The following is a 13,880-nucleotide window of genomic DNA, read 5'->3' as shown; positions in this document are numbered from 1 at the left end:
TGATTCACATTCATGATTCCCACTACAGGACAGATCCAAGTCATCAAAACCTCTGAATTTCCACTTACAAGTTATAAATACATTTGAAATAGATTAAGCAGTGATAATAGATTCAAAATAGATTAAGTAGTACAGCAAAACAAGAAATACCCTAATGCATGAAGTTGAGAGAGTACAATAACTCTCAAGTTAATTGGAAAAGCTAGAATGAAAGTTACAATCTCTGCAAAGAGCACTGGATTATGTAAATAGACATCCAAGTCTTTTTCTCCAACCACAACAAATTAACATAAACATTTCTACTACAGCACGACTGCTAGAGCTGAAGACACTCATCCTCCAGTACAAGAGCAAAGCCTATTAAACATTCTGTGGTAATCCACAGCAACACACGCATAGTGACACATCCAATCTCTTAGCTGACAATACACAATGTGAAAACCAAATAACCATCTAGTTTGTATATCCAATTCATTATCATAGAGACAGCCTTTCCAGAAACATACTGGAAAAAATACTCATTCTGAAGACTGTTAGCATGGTACATCTCTACACATCCTGTGCAATGTTTCATTCAAGAAGCCCACAAGTTTCAGGCTTCCTCCTCTCTCTGCTGATCCAGTATTATCCAGCTTGTCATACTGCATTATGTTCATATCACATTTTAAAATGTAAGACACAACAAGCAGATGTTGCACCAGCATCCAAGCACTGAAGTAGAGAATGGAAGTAAATTTATAGAAGCAACATGATTAAGAATACAAAAACTTAAGACAGCAGTGCATTCTAAAACTGCAATATTCACTTTAATATAGAAATGTAGGTTCCAGTCCAGATCCAATAAAGAAATTAACGACTGAAAAAGGTTTCAAGATTGGGATATTTGACATAGGTGCTTATCTAACCAGGAGACAATAACTGTTTGAGACTTCTACATTTCCATAAATACACAGAATTCTGAGACACTCCAGAAGTTACAGCTTCCAGAGAATGTTGGATTGCTGAGTGTCCAAGTCAAATAACATTTCAAGAAGACAGAACTTCAACTGCAATTAATGGTTTTATTTAGTAGGCATTTTCAAACCACAGTTTAAGTTCTAACTGAAATTCAGTTGGACAAATGAGTTACTGCTTTTCAGAAGCATTGTATCCATGTTTTCTATAGATATTCAACATGCAAAACCAAAGGTAATTACTATGAAATGCAAGTCCAAAACATGACCTACCATGTCTAGGAAAAAATATCTGCAATTATCTATCAACACAAGCTTAATTTTGGAAATTAACTTCTAAACAGTTTTAAATCAAACTAATTTTTTATATTTCCTCTACAATGGACAAGTTAATGAAAAAAAATGAAACTGATAAGCTTCCAACTACTTTAAGACCAGTTTGTGGGTCCTAAGACAAGAAATTTCCTGTTTTCAAATATCTTGCGAATGAGTGTTTAGATTTATATGGACATTAAGTATGACTCAATCTTGAATAATGGCAATGAGATCAAATGTCAGGGAAGGAAAAGAAAGAATCAAGGCTTTAAACAAGAATTACTCTAATGCTGAGCAATTCATGTGTTTACTTAACAGATTTCAGGTTTAAATAGGAACCTACTATACACACTTGAACTTAAAAAGGAAACAAGATTAGACCATAAGTACCAATGGAAATTGCTTCTGAGACACTGCACAACAGAAGGCTTGCTGTCAAGTTGCCATGTTTAGATGCAAGTATAGACTATGCTTTGGAGAACAAATTTGTTTATTAACACAACAGTATACATCATTTGTGCTAACAGATACAGAAAACCATTAGCACTTGAACTTAGATAGATCAAGTAAAAAATACCTTGATAAATATATCTTGTAGCTCAGTACAGACGGTAAAAAAAAAAAAAAACAGCACCAAAACAACCCCAAAACACAGCCAAAGCAAACCAAAAGCAAACCAACAAAAAATCCCAACAAACCCACACAATTCAAAACACCCTCTTCCTTGGTGTCAACCCATTCACTAAAGTACAATATAAAAGAAATACTTGAGAAAAAAGGGTGGGGATAACAACTGAGAATTTAGCATCACAGTTTCATTTCTTAGATAGCATATTAAATAAAGTTATTGCCTATTCATTTCTGGCAGATACCAGAGACAAGTCTTTAGCATGATCTCAAGTGAAAAAGTATCCTTTTTAGAAAAACTTTGCAAGTGACACAGGCAGGGGCCTCTCTGAAGACTGATACTAAGCAACAACATCAGCAACAGCAGCTACAAGGTGCCTCATTGTTTCAAACCCTGTGAATCAGTCACCTTTACTGACAGTATGGTTAGGCAGCAGTAGATTCACAGTTATTTCTAGTAAGTCAGTTATCTATCAAAGGTTCAACACATAAAAAGAGAAAGCTAAAGGATTTGCTGGACTTTTTTCTGACACTATGTACAATGCAGTATTTCATCAAGGCAGAAGCAAGCAAACAAAATCTGAAGATTGAGTAAGAGTTTGGCCCTATTCACTCAAACTTAATAAGCCAACACCTACTACTTGTTTCATGTTACTGATCTTTGCCTTTGCATATTACTTCTTCCCATCCTTTCTTTCCCACTAAACAAACTTAGGGTTTCTCTATTGATGTCTATTGATGAAAAGCTACACCTGAATGTATTAACAGAACTAGCAAAGAAACAAAAGCTGTTTCAGAGCACCACACCTGAGTTACCCATGAATCTTCTTCCCTGTTCTTCTAGCTTTAAGATACTGTACAATGACAGCAGGAAGAACATGTTTTGGAAAAGAAAGGTACTCCACTACCTTCATCCTTTGGTAGATCAATAGTACCCTGTCATGCATTTCCACTTCCCTTCCACCCAGAGTTCTCCCACCTTTGTGATCTGAAAAAGGTAGCCTGTTTTTCAGCCAAATACCAAGAAAAATTCTTCAATTACACTGTTCACCTGCTATTTTTGACTGCACCTGGAGCAAAAACTGACAGAAGAAAAGCTTGTTGCATTGAAGGAAGTATATTGCTTGAAAATAATGACTGAAATTCAGTGGAAATAATGAGTACAACAGCGTAACAAGGGCTACAATTCCTGGCATTTACTCATATTTTCTAGCATACATGTTAAAAGCTACTAGAATACAGTTTTGTGTAATGACATCTCAAACCATCCAGTACTGTCAAACATTTCTGATTAGAAAGTTTTTACGAGCTTTCAGATTTGTGCTAAAAGTCAGTCATAGAAAGTCACACTACTCAAATAAAATGCACAAAAGACCATATTAGCATATTTCTTGTACTTGCATAACATTTTTTAATAACCTTATCCATCTCACTAATCACATTAACATGTAAATCCAGAAAATTATTATTTGATAATATTAAAAGAACCAAGTTTGACAATTTCACATAACACAAAGAAATAATATTTTCAAAATGTTTCCTATAACTGCTTCCAGAAAAGACCTAAATACAGGCTTAAGGTGTGGCCTCATTCTGTGGTAAATAACTTACAGATATTAATACTTGCAAAAAATGTACTGCCTCAACTACTTTGAGAAATAGCTTCTAAAATCTACCACATTCCATCATGAAAAAAACAATAATTATATTGTGTGGAAATTATTCCATGGTTGTATTAAGGCGCTTAATTACTGAAGACCTCACTAAAAGAGAGCTATACTGTGCTTTAAACCATAATATAGATCACTATCCACTGATCCCCATGTTACAAAAGGCCAAATTTTAAAACTCCAAATACTTATAAAGGCTTTGAGCAAGAGTTAACACCAAAATACACTGCTGGTAAAAACTCAAGCAATACACATGCTGAAAACACAAAAGTTAGAGACATATTTTTATTATGCTAATTTCAATGTCTCAAAGCACAAATCCTTCATACAATATCACTCAGTTGCAGGGAATGTTTTGCAACCATGGCCTAATACATCAACTAGCTACATTTCAACTCTGAATTCAGAGTTTATGGTTCTACATTTTGGAGCTAAGCAGATAACTACCTGTAGTTCAACTATTGCAGTTCTTTAAAATTTCTTTTATGCTCTATATAAAACAGTGTAGACTTCCTTAATTTCAACATGTTCTACTGCAGGGTAGGGGGAAGAAAAACAAAATAAATCTTACAGTCACAGATTGCAATTGCTGTCCAAAGACTCAATTTAAACAGTGCTGATGGGATACTTCTACAATATATATATGACAAGAATCATCAAACTTGACCAACACTTGAATGTACAAGACTAGAAGTGCTTTAACTGCATGTACACTACAAAACAAAACCACGTAGACGTGTAAAGATGTGTCCATAGAAACACAGTGGACACAGATTCACATGAGAGAGAGGCACTTATTAAAAAAGAAGAGATGTTCCAGTTACAATATATTTCTAAGATACACTCAACAGCATTTTAATGCATGAATAAGTTACAACTGAAAAATTAATTACTAAATTATTGAAAAAGACATTTCATTAATAGCTGTTCTTTTCTGCTTTTGTTGTCCCATCCCTTTTTTAGAGTCTTACCAATTAATACTGAATACTCTAGATACAGGAATAATAAATGTAAGATAACTGTTAGTTTATGAGACTGAAACTTAAGTCTGCTTCACCAAAATTCCAACTTTGTTGCTGCACTCACATTCCTTTCCCTAAGAGTTTTAAGTTACAATTTGCTCCACATAAAAATGATTTGAAATTGTGAAATGTTGCCCTGATCTGATGTTAGAGCAAAGCATCAGGATGGCATAAATTGAACAGCCATGATCATGATAATCAGACTAATAAAGTGCTTTGTTTTTCCTCTTGGAAAATATTTAATAACATTTTAATATATTCTTATGAATTATTAAAAAAAATCTTTGATACTGTTCTTCCTTACCTCCCATTCTTTAGCAGCATCTTCAGTACTTGATTCTTCACTAGTTTCAGGCTCTTCTTTCTTTTTTACCACTATAAATCCAGGTTCCCGAAGAGACTCCCCAGTATCTTCTGCATATATTTCTGGACTCCACTGGATAAAGAAGATATACAAGTGATCTGTCCTAGAAAAGTCAAGTTATGACAAAGAAAAGAAAAATAAGGTAAGTTTGTGATCTTTATGGTCATGTTTAATAATATTAAGTATTTAAGGTTAAAATAAAAATACAATTTAGTATTTTACTAGATATTAGAGACACATTTGAAACAAACTAGCTAGGTTTCTTTTTGGTTTTTTTAAATTTTTAAATACATGAAGGTGACTATGGAAAAAAATAAGGAAACAATTTGGCAGTGGATTAGCTGTGATTTCATATACAAATACAGTCTTTCAACCACTTCTGTCCCATTGGATAGCTCTGTTTAAAATTGAAGTAACTCCCAAAATAAAATACTAAGACTTTATCTTACTTAGAAAGAGTTACATAAAACCAAACAAAGTAAGAATTTAAAAAATGTCTGCATGTCTGTTTTCCCCACTCCCAAAGAGCAGCTGAGTACCTCCAAGACATAATCTGAATTATACAAACTGTGGGAAGTACTACAGATGTGAGAAAATATAGCTGAAAGCATGTGCAAATATATATATAAATCATAAAACTATAAACTACAGACTATGCAAAGTCTCTCAAAAGTGTAGTTATATTTTCATGTGCCTCCACCTAAAAGAATGCTGCACACAGGTATGTAGTAACATTCTCTGAACAGGGTTGGTTATCTAAAGTCACCCTTGTTAAGATTGAGGTTTGTGAATAACAATCATAAAGGGGGGAAAAAATGGAGGGGCAAATCTCTCTCTGGCAATAGGAAAGAATAAAACATTCTGGATGTATAAGGTTAGGTAAATTCTATCACAGAAGTCCAAGAAAGAAGTAGCAGACTCACCATGCACTGAATGAGGCATCAAATTTTAAGTTTTTACACAAGTATGAAAGTTTGTTTTAAGTCCTGATTTTAACTTTTCAAGAACTTCGAGTCATGTATAATTATAGCAGTTAAAAGAAGTACATGAAACTTGATGCTTAAGGAACTCTAAGGCACTCCTTTTCACTCCTTTGAGACTAAGAACATTGAAATAAAGCTGGTTTGTCAGATAGCTACTTTTCTCTCTTTCTTACTATTAGGTGACAAATATCACTGGATACTGGCACTAAGTATTTTCACTCGTGCAGACTAGCACTCAGCAAGGCTAACACCAAAACGAGAAAATGAACACCCCACCATGAGGACATAGCTGTTTCTTTACAAAAGACACAGTACACACATTGAATGAATAAAGAACTGATATTGACAGTATACTGCCCCATTCAGTTAGAGAGACCCTTCACAGACAAAATAATTTCCAAGGAGATCAGTACAGACTGCAAAATAAGAACCATTTATTTCAAAAGAGGTGATCAATTCTGCTTTATGCTGAAGGAAAGTGCTTGCTGCATTAGAAAATGTACCAGAGACAGGAATAATTTTAATCAACTAATCCAGACACCATTGCTATATATGAAACATTTATCTGTTTTCAAATTAAATACAATACTACTTCAACAAGCAGATTTGAGTTGACTGTAACCACAAGAGAACTCCTGGCCCAGACATGATTAACAGCAGCAGAATTAGTGGGACAGACCTTTGACTCAAAACTTTGCGTTCTCTCTACCACCTAAGAGGTAGCAGGGGTGATGTTTAAAAGTAGGTTAGTGAAGCACTACCATAGACTCAATTCTACCTCTTGGGTAAGTATAATACTTTGATGCAATTTCAGTCCATTACACATTTCCATCCACAGTGGACATTAAAAAAAACACAACAAACTATTTCTTGTTGCATCCAGCTTTGGTATAAAATAATTTTATGTCCGTAATCAACCTTTTCTCCTTTAAATTAAAGAACCCCACTTACTTCTAATTTTCTTTCTATGTTACACTTTCTAGGCATTAAATACTCTTGGCTGTTTTCCTCTGGACTCTCTCCAATTGATCCATATCTGTCCTCAACTGCAGTGCCCCAACTGGACATTCTAGGCCATTCAGCTCAAAAGAAAAGATGGAAAAGTGACTTGAGCATTGTGGGTAGGTATTTTTACCAGATGATAAGTGATAGTTTTTTGTTTGTTTCTTTTCCCCCAATTCTTTGACAAGGATGTAACACCCCTAAAAACCACTTTTGGGTTGAAAAGAAATCAGTTTTCTAGCAGCAAAGATAATTTCAGAATACAAGGTTGTACCAGTGAGTGAGCATGAACATCTCATGTCTTCAAATGAGTACAACAAATTTAAGTATTTTTCCAGCAGACATGCTTAAGTTGATTGATGGAAAGGTTTTATGTTCCATACACAAAGACAAGACAAAAGAACTCCAGTTAGCTCTTCTGAACTCAGAGAGGAGTTTTAGGAAGTTTCCAAATCATGGGAAGCACAGATAATGACAAAAATTTTGCTGCAGAACTTAACTTCACCAGATAGCACTTGACTCTTTCATTATTTACTTGCTACAAACAAAAGCCTAAATAATATAATGAGAAACTACTTGCCAAACTTACAAGTAACTCAAGTAAAACAGTAAAATGCCAGTAAGGAAATTAGGTACTCCAATGGCAAATACAATACAAGCCAATCAACAACATTCTCAACACTGATCCTTTTTTGTGATTGTTTAGAGAGATACAGTCACCGCAAAATTTTGAATGGTGCAGAAAAAATAAAAAGCTGTCAATTGCTGATTTTTAGAGTTTACCTATTTCTTACCTTTCTTGTGGAACAGCAAACCAGTACTCATGTTTTTTGTCCCTTTGTGCATACTGTTGCATTGTTGCACTTGCTTGAGAAACAAATGTTTTTCTCATAGGTTTTCCAACCCTGAGACACAGAAACTTGTGAGATCGATGCCGTCTTTTTTCCTTCATAACAGAAGAACCTATTAATAAAGACAAAGTAAGCTGTCCACAATGTACTAGAGAGTGTAACAAAACCATTAACTAAATTTATATTAGAAAATTGAGGGACATAGGACTTTTATATAAGTAATGGGAAATGGGGTAAGATAAGCAGTAATAATAACCTACCCCTTTTGTTATGAAAATCATATCAGCAGAATTAACTTCAGAATACAACATACTAAATAATTCTAACATTCATTTCTGCTTCCAGCTACAGAGCACATTATTACAGCATTTCATCCAGGTTTGGAATTATTCAGAAGGTATTCTTGATGCATACTCTCAACACTGAATCACCAGCCTCCCACCATTGAACAGCTATCCCACATATATGAAAAAGATATTGTGCTAAATACGTACTTCGGCTTGATTCACACGTGTCAGAGTTGTTTGTTAGTTGCTTATCATTAACAAGGGAAAACCTTCTGGCCCTATTGATACAGGATTAAGATGAATTCTAACTTGTTAGCTGTTACCTCATTCTGAGGTTTCCCTGCTTCCTGGCAATTCTGTAGCAAGGCAAGCTTGGGATGGATAACCACCAACAGGATAAAAGATACAAAGAGGCTCTTTCTCCCAGGGTTTTCTTTGGTTTATTTCTTCATGGCTTCCAGGGGACAAAGAGGAAGTTTCCCAAAGTCTGGGGTCTTTTCTAGGGTCAGGAAAGGGGAGTGGAAACTTGACTTCCTACCAATAGGATAACAGAGGGGTCAGTCCATAGATTTTACAGGGGTAACAGGAATTAAGGGACATACTATTCTTAATACATCTTGGGTACAGGGTTACAACAGTTAGCTATATCAAACACCTCAGTGGTATGAACGCCACCTCAGGATGAAGTACACTGGATGTTGCAGTACAGGACTTTTCTCTCTGGTAGTATATTTAACTGAACTAATAAAATTATATGATTACTCTCAAGGTCTGAATTGTCAAGTCAGCACAAGGTAAAGAAAGAAGCCTTCTAAAAATTGTTTTTTTACTAGATTATTTGCCCAATTCTCCAGCCACAAGAGACTTTTTTAAAGCAAGAAAGGTAAATGTAAATTTAAGAGTTATTATGGTCAGTTATGACACTAAAGGGTTTTTCCTAGATCTGGTATTACATGCACATATAGGTAAGTTTCTGCTTCCCAGGACACACCTTTTCTTCACAGCTGAAGTTCTCCTTCAGTGTTTATGCAGACCAGATCCACTAAGTACAGAAAATACCACCTTCTTGCTCTATAAACATTGCAACTATGTTTTTTTAATGAGATTTTCACCTGAAAGTTTAGAACAGTACTGTTCCACAAAAGACTATTTTTTTCCTAGTAACTGTTTAAACATGTGTGTCCTAATTTTCAGTTGTTTTCAGTCAACATTTTAGAATTATACCTGCAGCATACAGTATAGTAAATCAGCCATAACAATATGCATTATTTGGAAGCATTTTATTAATGTGTAAGCTCAAAGGTAAACTGTCAGATTGAAAAAGAAGCATTAAAAAGAAACAAAAAAAACCAAAAAACCCTGTTTCATAGGACTGGCATGCATACTGTGGTAGTATTAGATAAATACTCTGCAAATGATTTGTTATTTGTGATTTTGGTCCTTCGGAGGCAGAAGATTAGGATGTCCCTGAGCTCAGAGAAGTGGGATTAAGGTTCCAGCTATCAGATAAGAAAAAACAATTTAGCCCTGCCCTAAGTTTCAAAAAGACTATTTCAGATGCCTTTTTTTCTGAGTTCTCCAAGATCTTCTTGTATATTTGAAACAGGATTAATGAGAAAAGATTTTAGCAATGGCTACTGTTTCTCATGCCTCTTGTCTTTCAATCTCTGCCAATAATCAACTAAGCAGCAAATATTTTGACATGCTATCATTAATGATATTTTAGCTTGTTTATATACACACAAAATTATAGACTGTTACAATTTCTCCAAAGTATCAACCACACATCTAGCTTTATTTCAGTCCAGTGGTTAACAAAAGTGCCTACAAAAACAGAAGCTTCAGCAATTAAAAAAAAAAAAAGTAGATACAAGTGAGACCTTTTCAGTTACAGTAATTTCATGAATACAAGCCGCACCAATTTGACCAAAATTTTGGTGGAAACCCGGACGTGCGGCCAATATTCCGGGGCGGCTAATCTATTAACAAAATTCTAAAAGCTGCCAACACGGAAGTGAGAGCCCACGGCAGCCCCAAGCCAAGCTGGAGCCCGGGCGGCCCCGGCTGAGGTGGGAAAGCCTGGCAGAGGCGGGGCCAGCAGTGTTGGGGGCGGGCGGCAGAGCCTGAGCCAGCAGGGCGGGGCAGGGAGGGCGGCAGAGCCCGGGCCAGCAGGGCGGGGAAGCCGGGGAGAACTGGGGCTAGCAGTGCAGGGGAGCCCGACTGCATAGGGGAAGATAGCAGAAGCAGGAAGCCCGGCGGCGGGGAAAAGCCCCCTAGAAACAGGGCTGGCAGTGCACGGGAGCCACATTGCATAGGATAGGATAGTAGAAGCAGGAAGCCCGGCAGCGCGGGGCTGCCCGGCGGCAGGGAAAAGCCCCCTAGAAGCAGGGCTGGCAGTGCACGGGAGCCACATTGCATAGGATAGGATAGTAGAAGCAGGAAGCCCAGCGGGGCGGGGCTGCCCGGCGGCAGGGAAAAGCCCCCTAGAAGCAGGGCTGGCAGTGCACGGGAGCCACATTGCATAGGATAGGATAGTAGAAGCAGGAAGCCCGGCGGCGCGGGGCTGCCCGGCGGCAGGGAAAAGCCCCCTAGAAGCAGGGCTGGCAGTGCACGGGAGCCACATTGCATAGGATAGGATAGTAGAAGCAGGAAGCCCGGCGGCGCGGGGCTGCCCGGCGGCAGGGAAAAGCCCCCTAGAAGCAGGGCTGGCAGTGCACGGGAGCCACATTGCATAGGATAGGATAGTAGAAGCAGGAAGCCCGGCGGCGCGGGGCTGCCCGGCGGCAGGGAAAAGCCCCCTAGAAGCAGGGCTGGCAGTGCACGGGAGCCCAGGGGAACCAGGGCTAGCAGCGTGCGGGAGCCCGGCGGTGCGGCGGCCAGCAGTGCCGGCCAGGGCGAGCCAACGTGGCAGCGGCGGTGCAGACGGGAGCAGGGAGCCAGGGAGTCTGGCAGCGGCGGCGGCAGCAGCACCGCCCGCAGGGCAAGCAAACGCAGCAGTGGCAGTGCAGACGGGAGCAGGGAGCCTGGCGGCGGCGGCGGCAGCAACACCGCCCGGCCGGCCCAGCCAAGCCGTAGCGCCGAGCCGGGCCATCCACCCCTATCGGCAACCATGAGCGGGCCGAGCCTGCCTGGCCCCGCCCCGAGCCAGTAAAGCCCGCTATGCCGCGATCCTGTTGCTAATTGGCCAATTTGTGAAAGCTGCGCACGGATTCTCGCGACGAACGAAAGTGCGGCTAATATTCGGGGTGCGGCTTATCTATTGACAAAGACAGCAACATTGTTGAGGCACCGGGGGTGCGGCTTATAATCCGTGCGGCTTGTATTCGTGAAACTACTGTATTCTAGTCTACTCATAAGTATCTGCATCACCTGTTCAACATTCAGATCATTAACTCCAAACTCAAACATCTGACCTCTGCAAAGTCCAAAACACAGTAGTTCTCAAAACAGCCCCAAAAGAGAAAAAAATTCAATTAAGTTCCTGCTAAATAAAAGAGACAAAAAGACTGTCTAGGTAAGTTATTGATCCAAAACTCACAGTACGGCTACTTCAGAGTTTTATTTTGAGGAAGCTGAAAATGTTTACTATATTTCAAATTTTAAATGACCTGGTGTTTTTAGTGACCTACTGTTAATAGATGTCATATTCAGTTTGATGGTTTTCAAGAGTTTTATATAACAGATCTTCCACCTTGGTTCTGTTTAATCGTGTCTGTAGAAGCTTCACCAAATCTATCTAGGTTGAGAAATATTACTTCATAGTTTACTCGTTTATTTGCATTCTGCTAATACAACAGGCAAGAATAACAAATGTAATAATTCCTACTGAAGTTTGATTGAACTGGTACAAATCACCAAAAAAGGATCTTGTGCTTCCTGCATTTTTTTTCTTTGTACTTTACCCCATCAACCTTAAGTGAGGCAGCAGCACTATGTGCATATAAGGGTTCTAGCCATCATTCTTCTGTAGGATTGTATGCAGACAATTTTTTGGTTATATAAGTAATTTCATGAATACAAGCCGCACGGAGTACAAGCCGCACTTCCGGTGTGTCAACAACGTTGATGCCTTTGTCAATAAAAAAGCCACACCCAATATTAGCCGCACTTTCGTTCGTAGCGTGGATCCGTGTGCAACTTTCACAAATTTGCCAATTAGTAACAGGATCGCGGCATAGCGGGGTTTACTGGCTCAGGGCGAGGCCAGGCAGGCTTGGCCCACTCATGGTTGCCGACGGGGCCCGAGTGGCCCAGCTTGGTGTCACGTCTCGGCGGGGCCGCCCGGGGCTGGCCGGGTGGTGCTGCTGCTGCTGCCGCCAGGCTCGCTCAGCCCCCTCCAGTCTGCACCGCTGCCGCCGTGTTTGCTCGCCCTGGCCGGCACTGCAGGCCCCTGCACTGCCAGGCTCCCCCACGCTGCTGGCCCCGGTTCTGCTGGGCTCCCCTGCACTGCTGGCCCCAGTTCTGCTGGGCTCCCCTGCACTGCTGGCCCCGGTTCTGCTGGGCTCCCCTGCACTGCTAGCCCCAGTTCTGCCGGGCTCCCTGGCGCTGCTGGCCCGGGCTCTGCTGCCCTCCCCCTGCACCGCTGGCCCCGCCTCTGCCAGGCTTTCCCACCTCTGCCGGGGCTGGTCAGGTTCCAGCTTGGCTTGGGGCTGCCGCGGGCTCTCACTTCCGTGTTGGCAGCTTTTAGAATATTGTTAATATATTAGCCGCCCTGGTGTACTAGCCGCACTTCCAGGTTTCCACCAAAATTTTGGCGAAAATGGTGAGGCTTGTATTTGTGAAATTACTGTATATATCTATATGCATTTACTCTGCAAACATACAGATCACATAACACAAAATAACCTGCGGTCATTCAATGATACAGTCTTACAGAAAATCAAAATGAAAGCATTGAATGCAACTTATTTACAAATATTCATTCATAAGAAGAGCAGAAAATGTGCCAAAGAACACTTAGTACCCGAATTTTTTTAAAGTCACAACTGGCAACTACTGATAGCTGACATTTGCCAGAGGACTACTTCTAATATTTAAGGCATAAAAGTCAAACTAAGCACAGAATGATGCAAGTATTGTCCTAGTTGGGAGGACAGGTATCTGCTAAGAAAGGCAGAAGCTTCTCTTTGAAATGAAAAATGTAAACCCCCTCCCTCCAAATTATTATAATTTTGAAATCAAGGGGCTTTTAGGTAAAGATATGGGAATTAGGAATAACAGTTCTTTTCTAGGGAAATTAAAATAGAAATATAGTACTACAAAAAAACAAACTCCAAACCCTGACAAAGTCAGAGTACAACCTGACACCCCGTCAGGCAGGGTGTTGGCAGCAGTCCCATTAAATGGTGGCTGCATCCTCCTGTAGTGACAGATGTGGTTCAGTTGAAGCAGTGCTCCTGCAGACGGTGAAGTTTGCCTCTGGAGGTCCAGTGGTGATGTGGAGAAATCCAGTTTTCCTCTGGAGTCCAGTGGAGAAAGGGGCTCCATTAGTGTCCCAAAACCTCTGATTTTATCTTGGTAAGAAATGTTGGGCTCTTCCCCCTGGTTGGAGCAACTTCCAATGGGATGCAGTAATTTTATCAGTCACCCAGTGGGACTCAATGGGCCATTAGCAGAAAATGACTCCCTGGAGGGAGGATGGGTTGTGAAAAGATAAAGAATAATGCCCTGCCTGGTTTCAATGGATGGCCCATTAGCAGAATATCTCCCACGGGGATAGGGATAGCTGCCCCTACCCTCAACAGATGGTGATAGAATAGATACCTTTTATCCCATCCTGTACTGTAACCCAAAACAGTATTCATCT

The 13,880-nt window shown here is 39.8% G+C and overlaps 1 protein-coding gene across 2 annotated transcripts in view; it reads right to left on the bottom strand.

Moving 5' to 3' along the window:
• The window catches only part of LOC116997522 (oxidation resistance protein 1-like), a 35,622-nt gene extending 27,650 nt beyond the window's left edge, over nt 1-7,972 (bottom strand). Inside the window, exons 1-2 of one of the 2 annotated variants that reach the window (XM_033062379.1) lie at nt 7,731-7,972; nt 4,892-5,054 (exon numbers count right to left, since the gene is read on the bottom strand). In XM_033062379.1, the coding sequence (XP_032918270.1) occupies nt 4,892-5,054; nt 7,731-7,957 (390 nt within the window). In that variant the 5' untranslated portion in view covers nt 7,958-7,972. The remainder of the gene's footprint in view (nt 1-4,891; nt 5,055-7,730) is intronic. The other variant, XM_033062389.1, reaches the window with a different exon arrangement.
• Nucleotides 7,973-13,880: the final 5,908 nt, after the last annotated feature.

The sequence above is a fragment of the Catharus ustulatus genome, chromosome 1 (genome assembly GCF_009819885.2).
Source record: "Catharus ustulatus isolate bCatUst1 chromosome 1, bCatUst1.pri.v2, whole genome shotgun sequence".
NCBI classification, from domain to species: Eukaryota; Metazoa; Chordata; class Aves; order Passeriformes; family Turdidae; genus Catharus; species Catharus ustulatus.
This window is presented reverse-complemented; position numbering and strand designations above follow the sequence as displayed.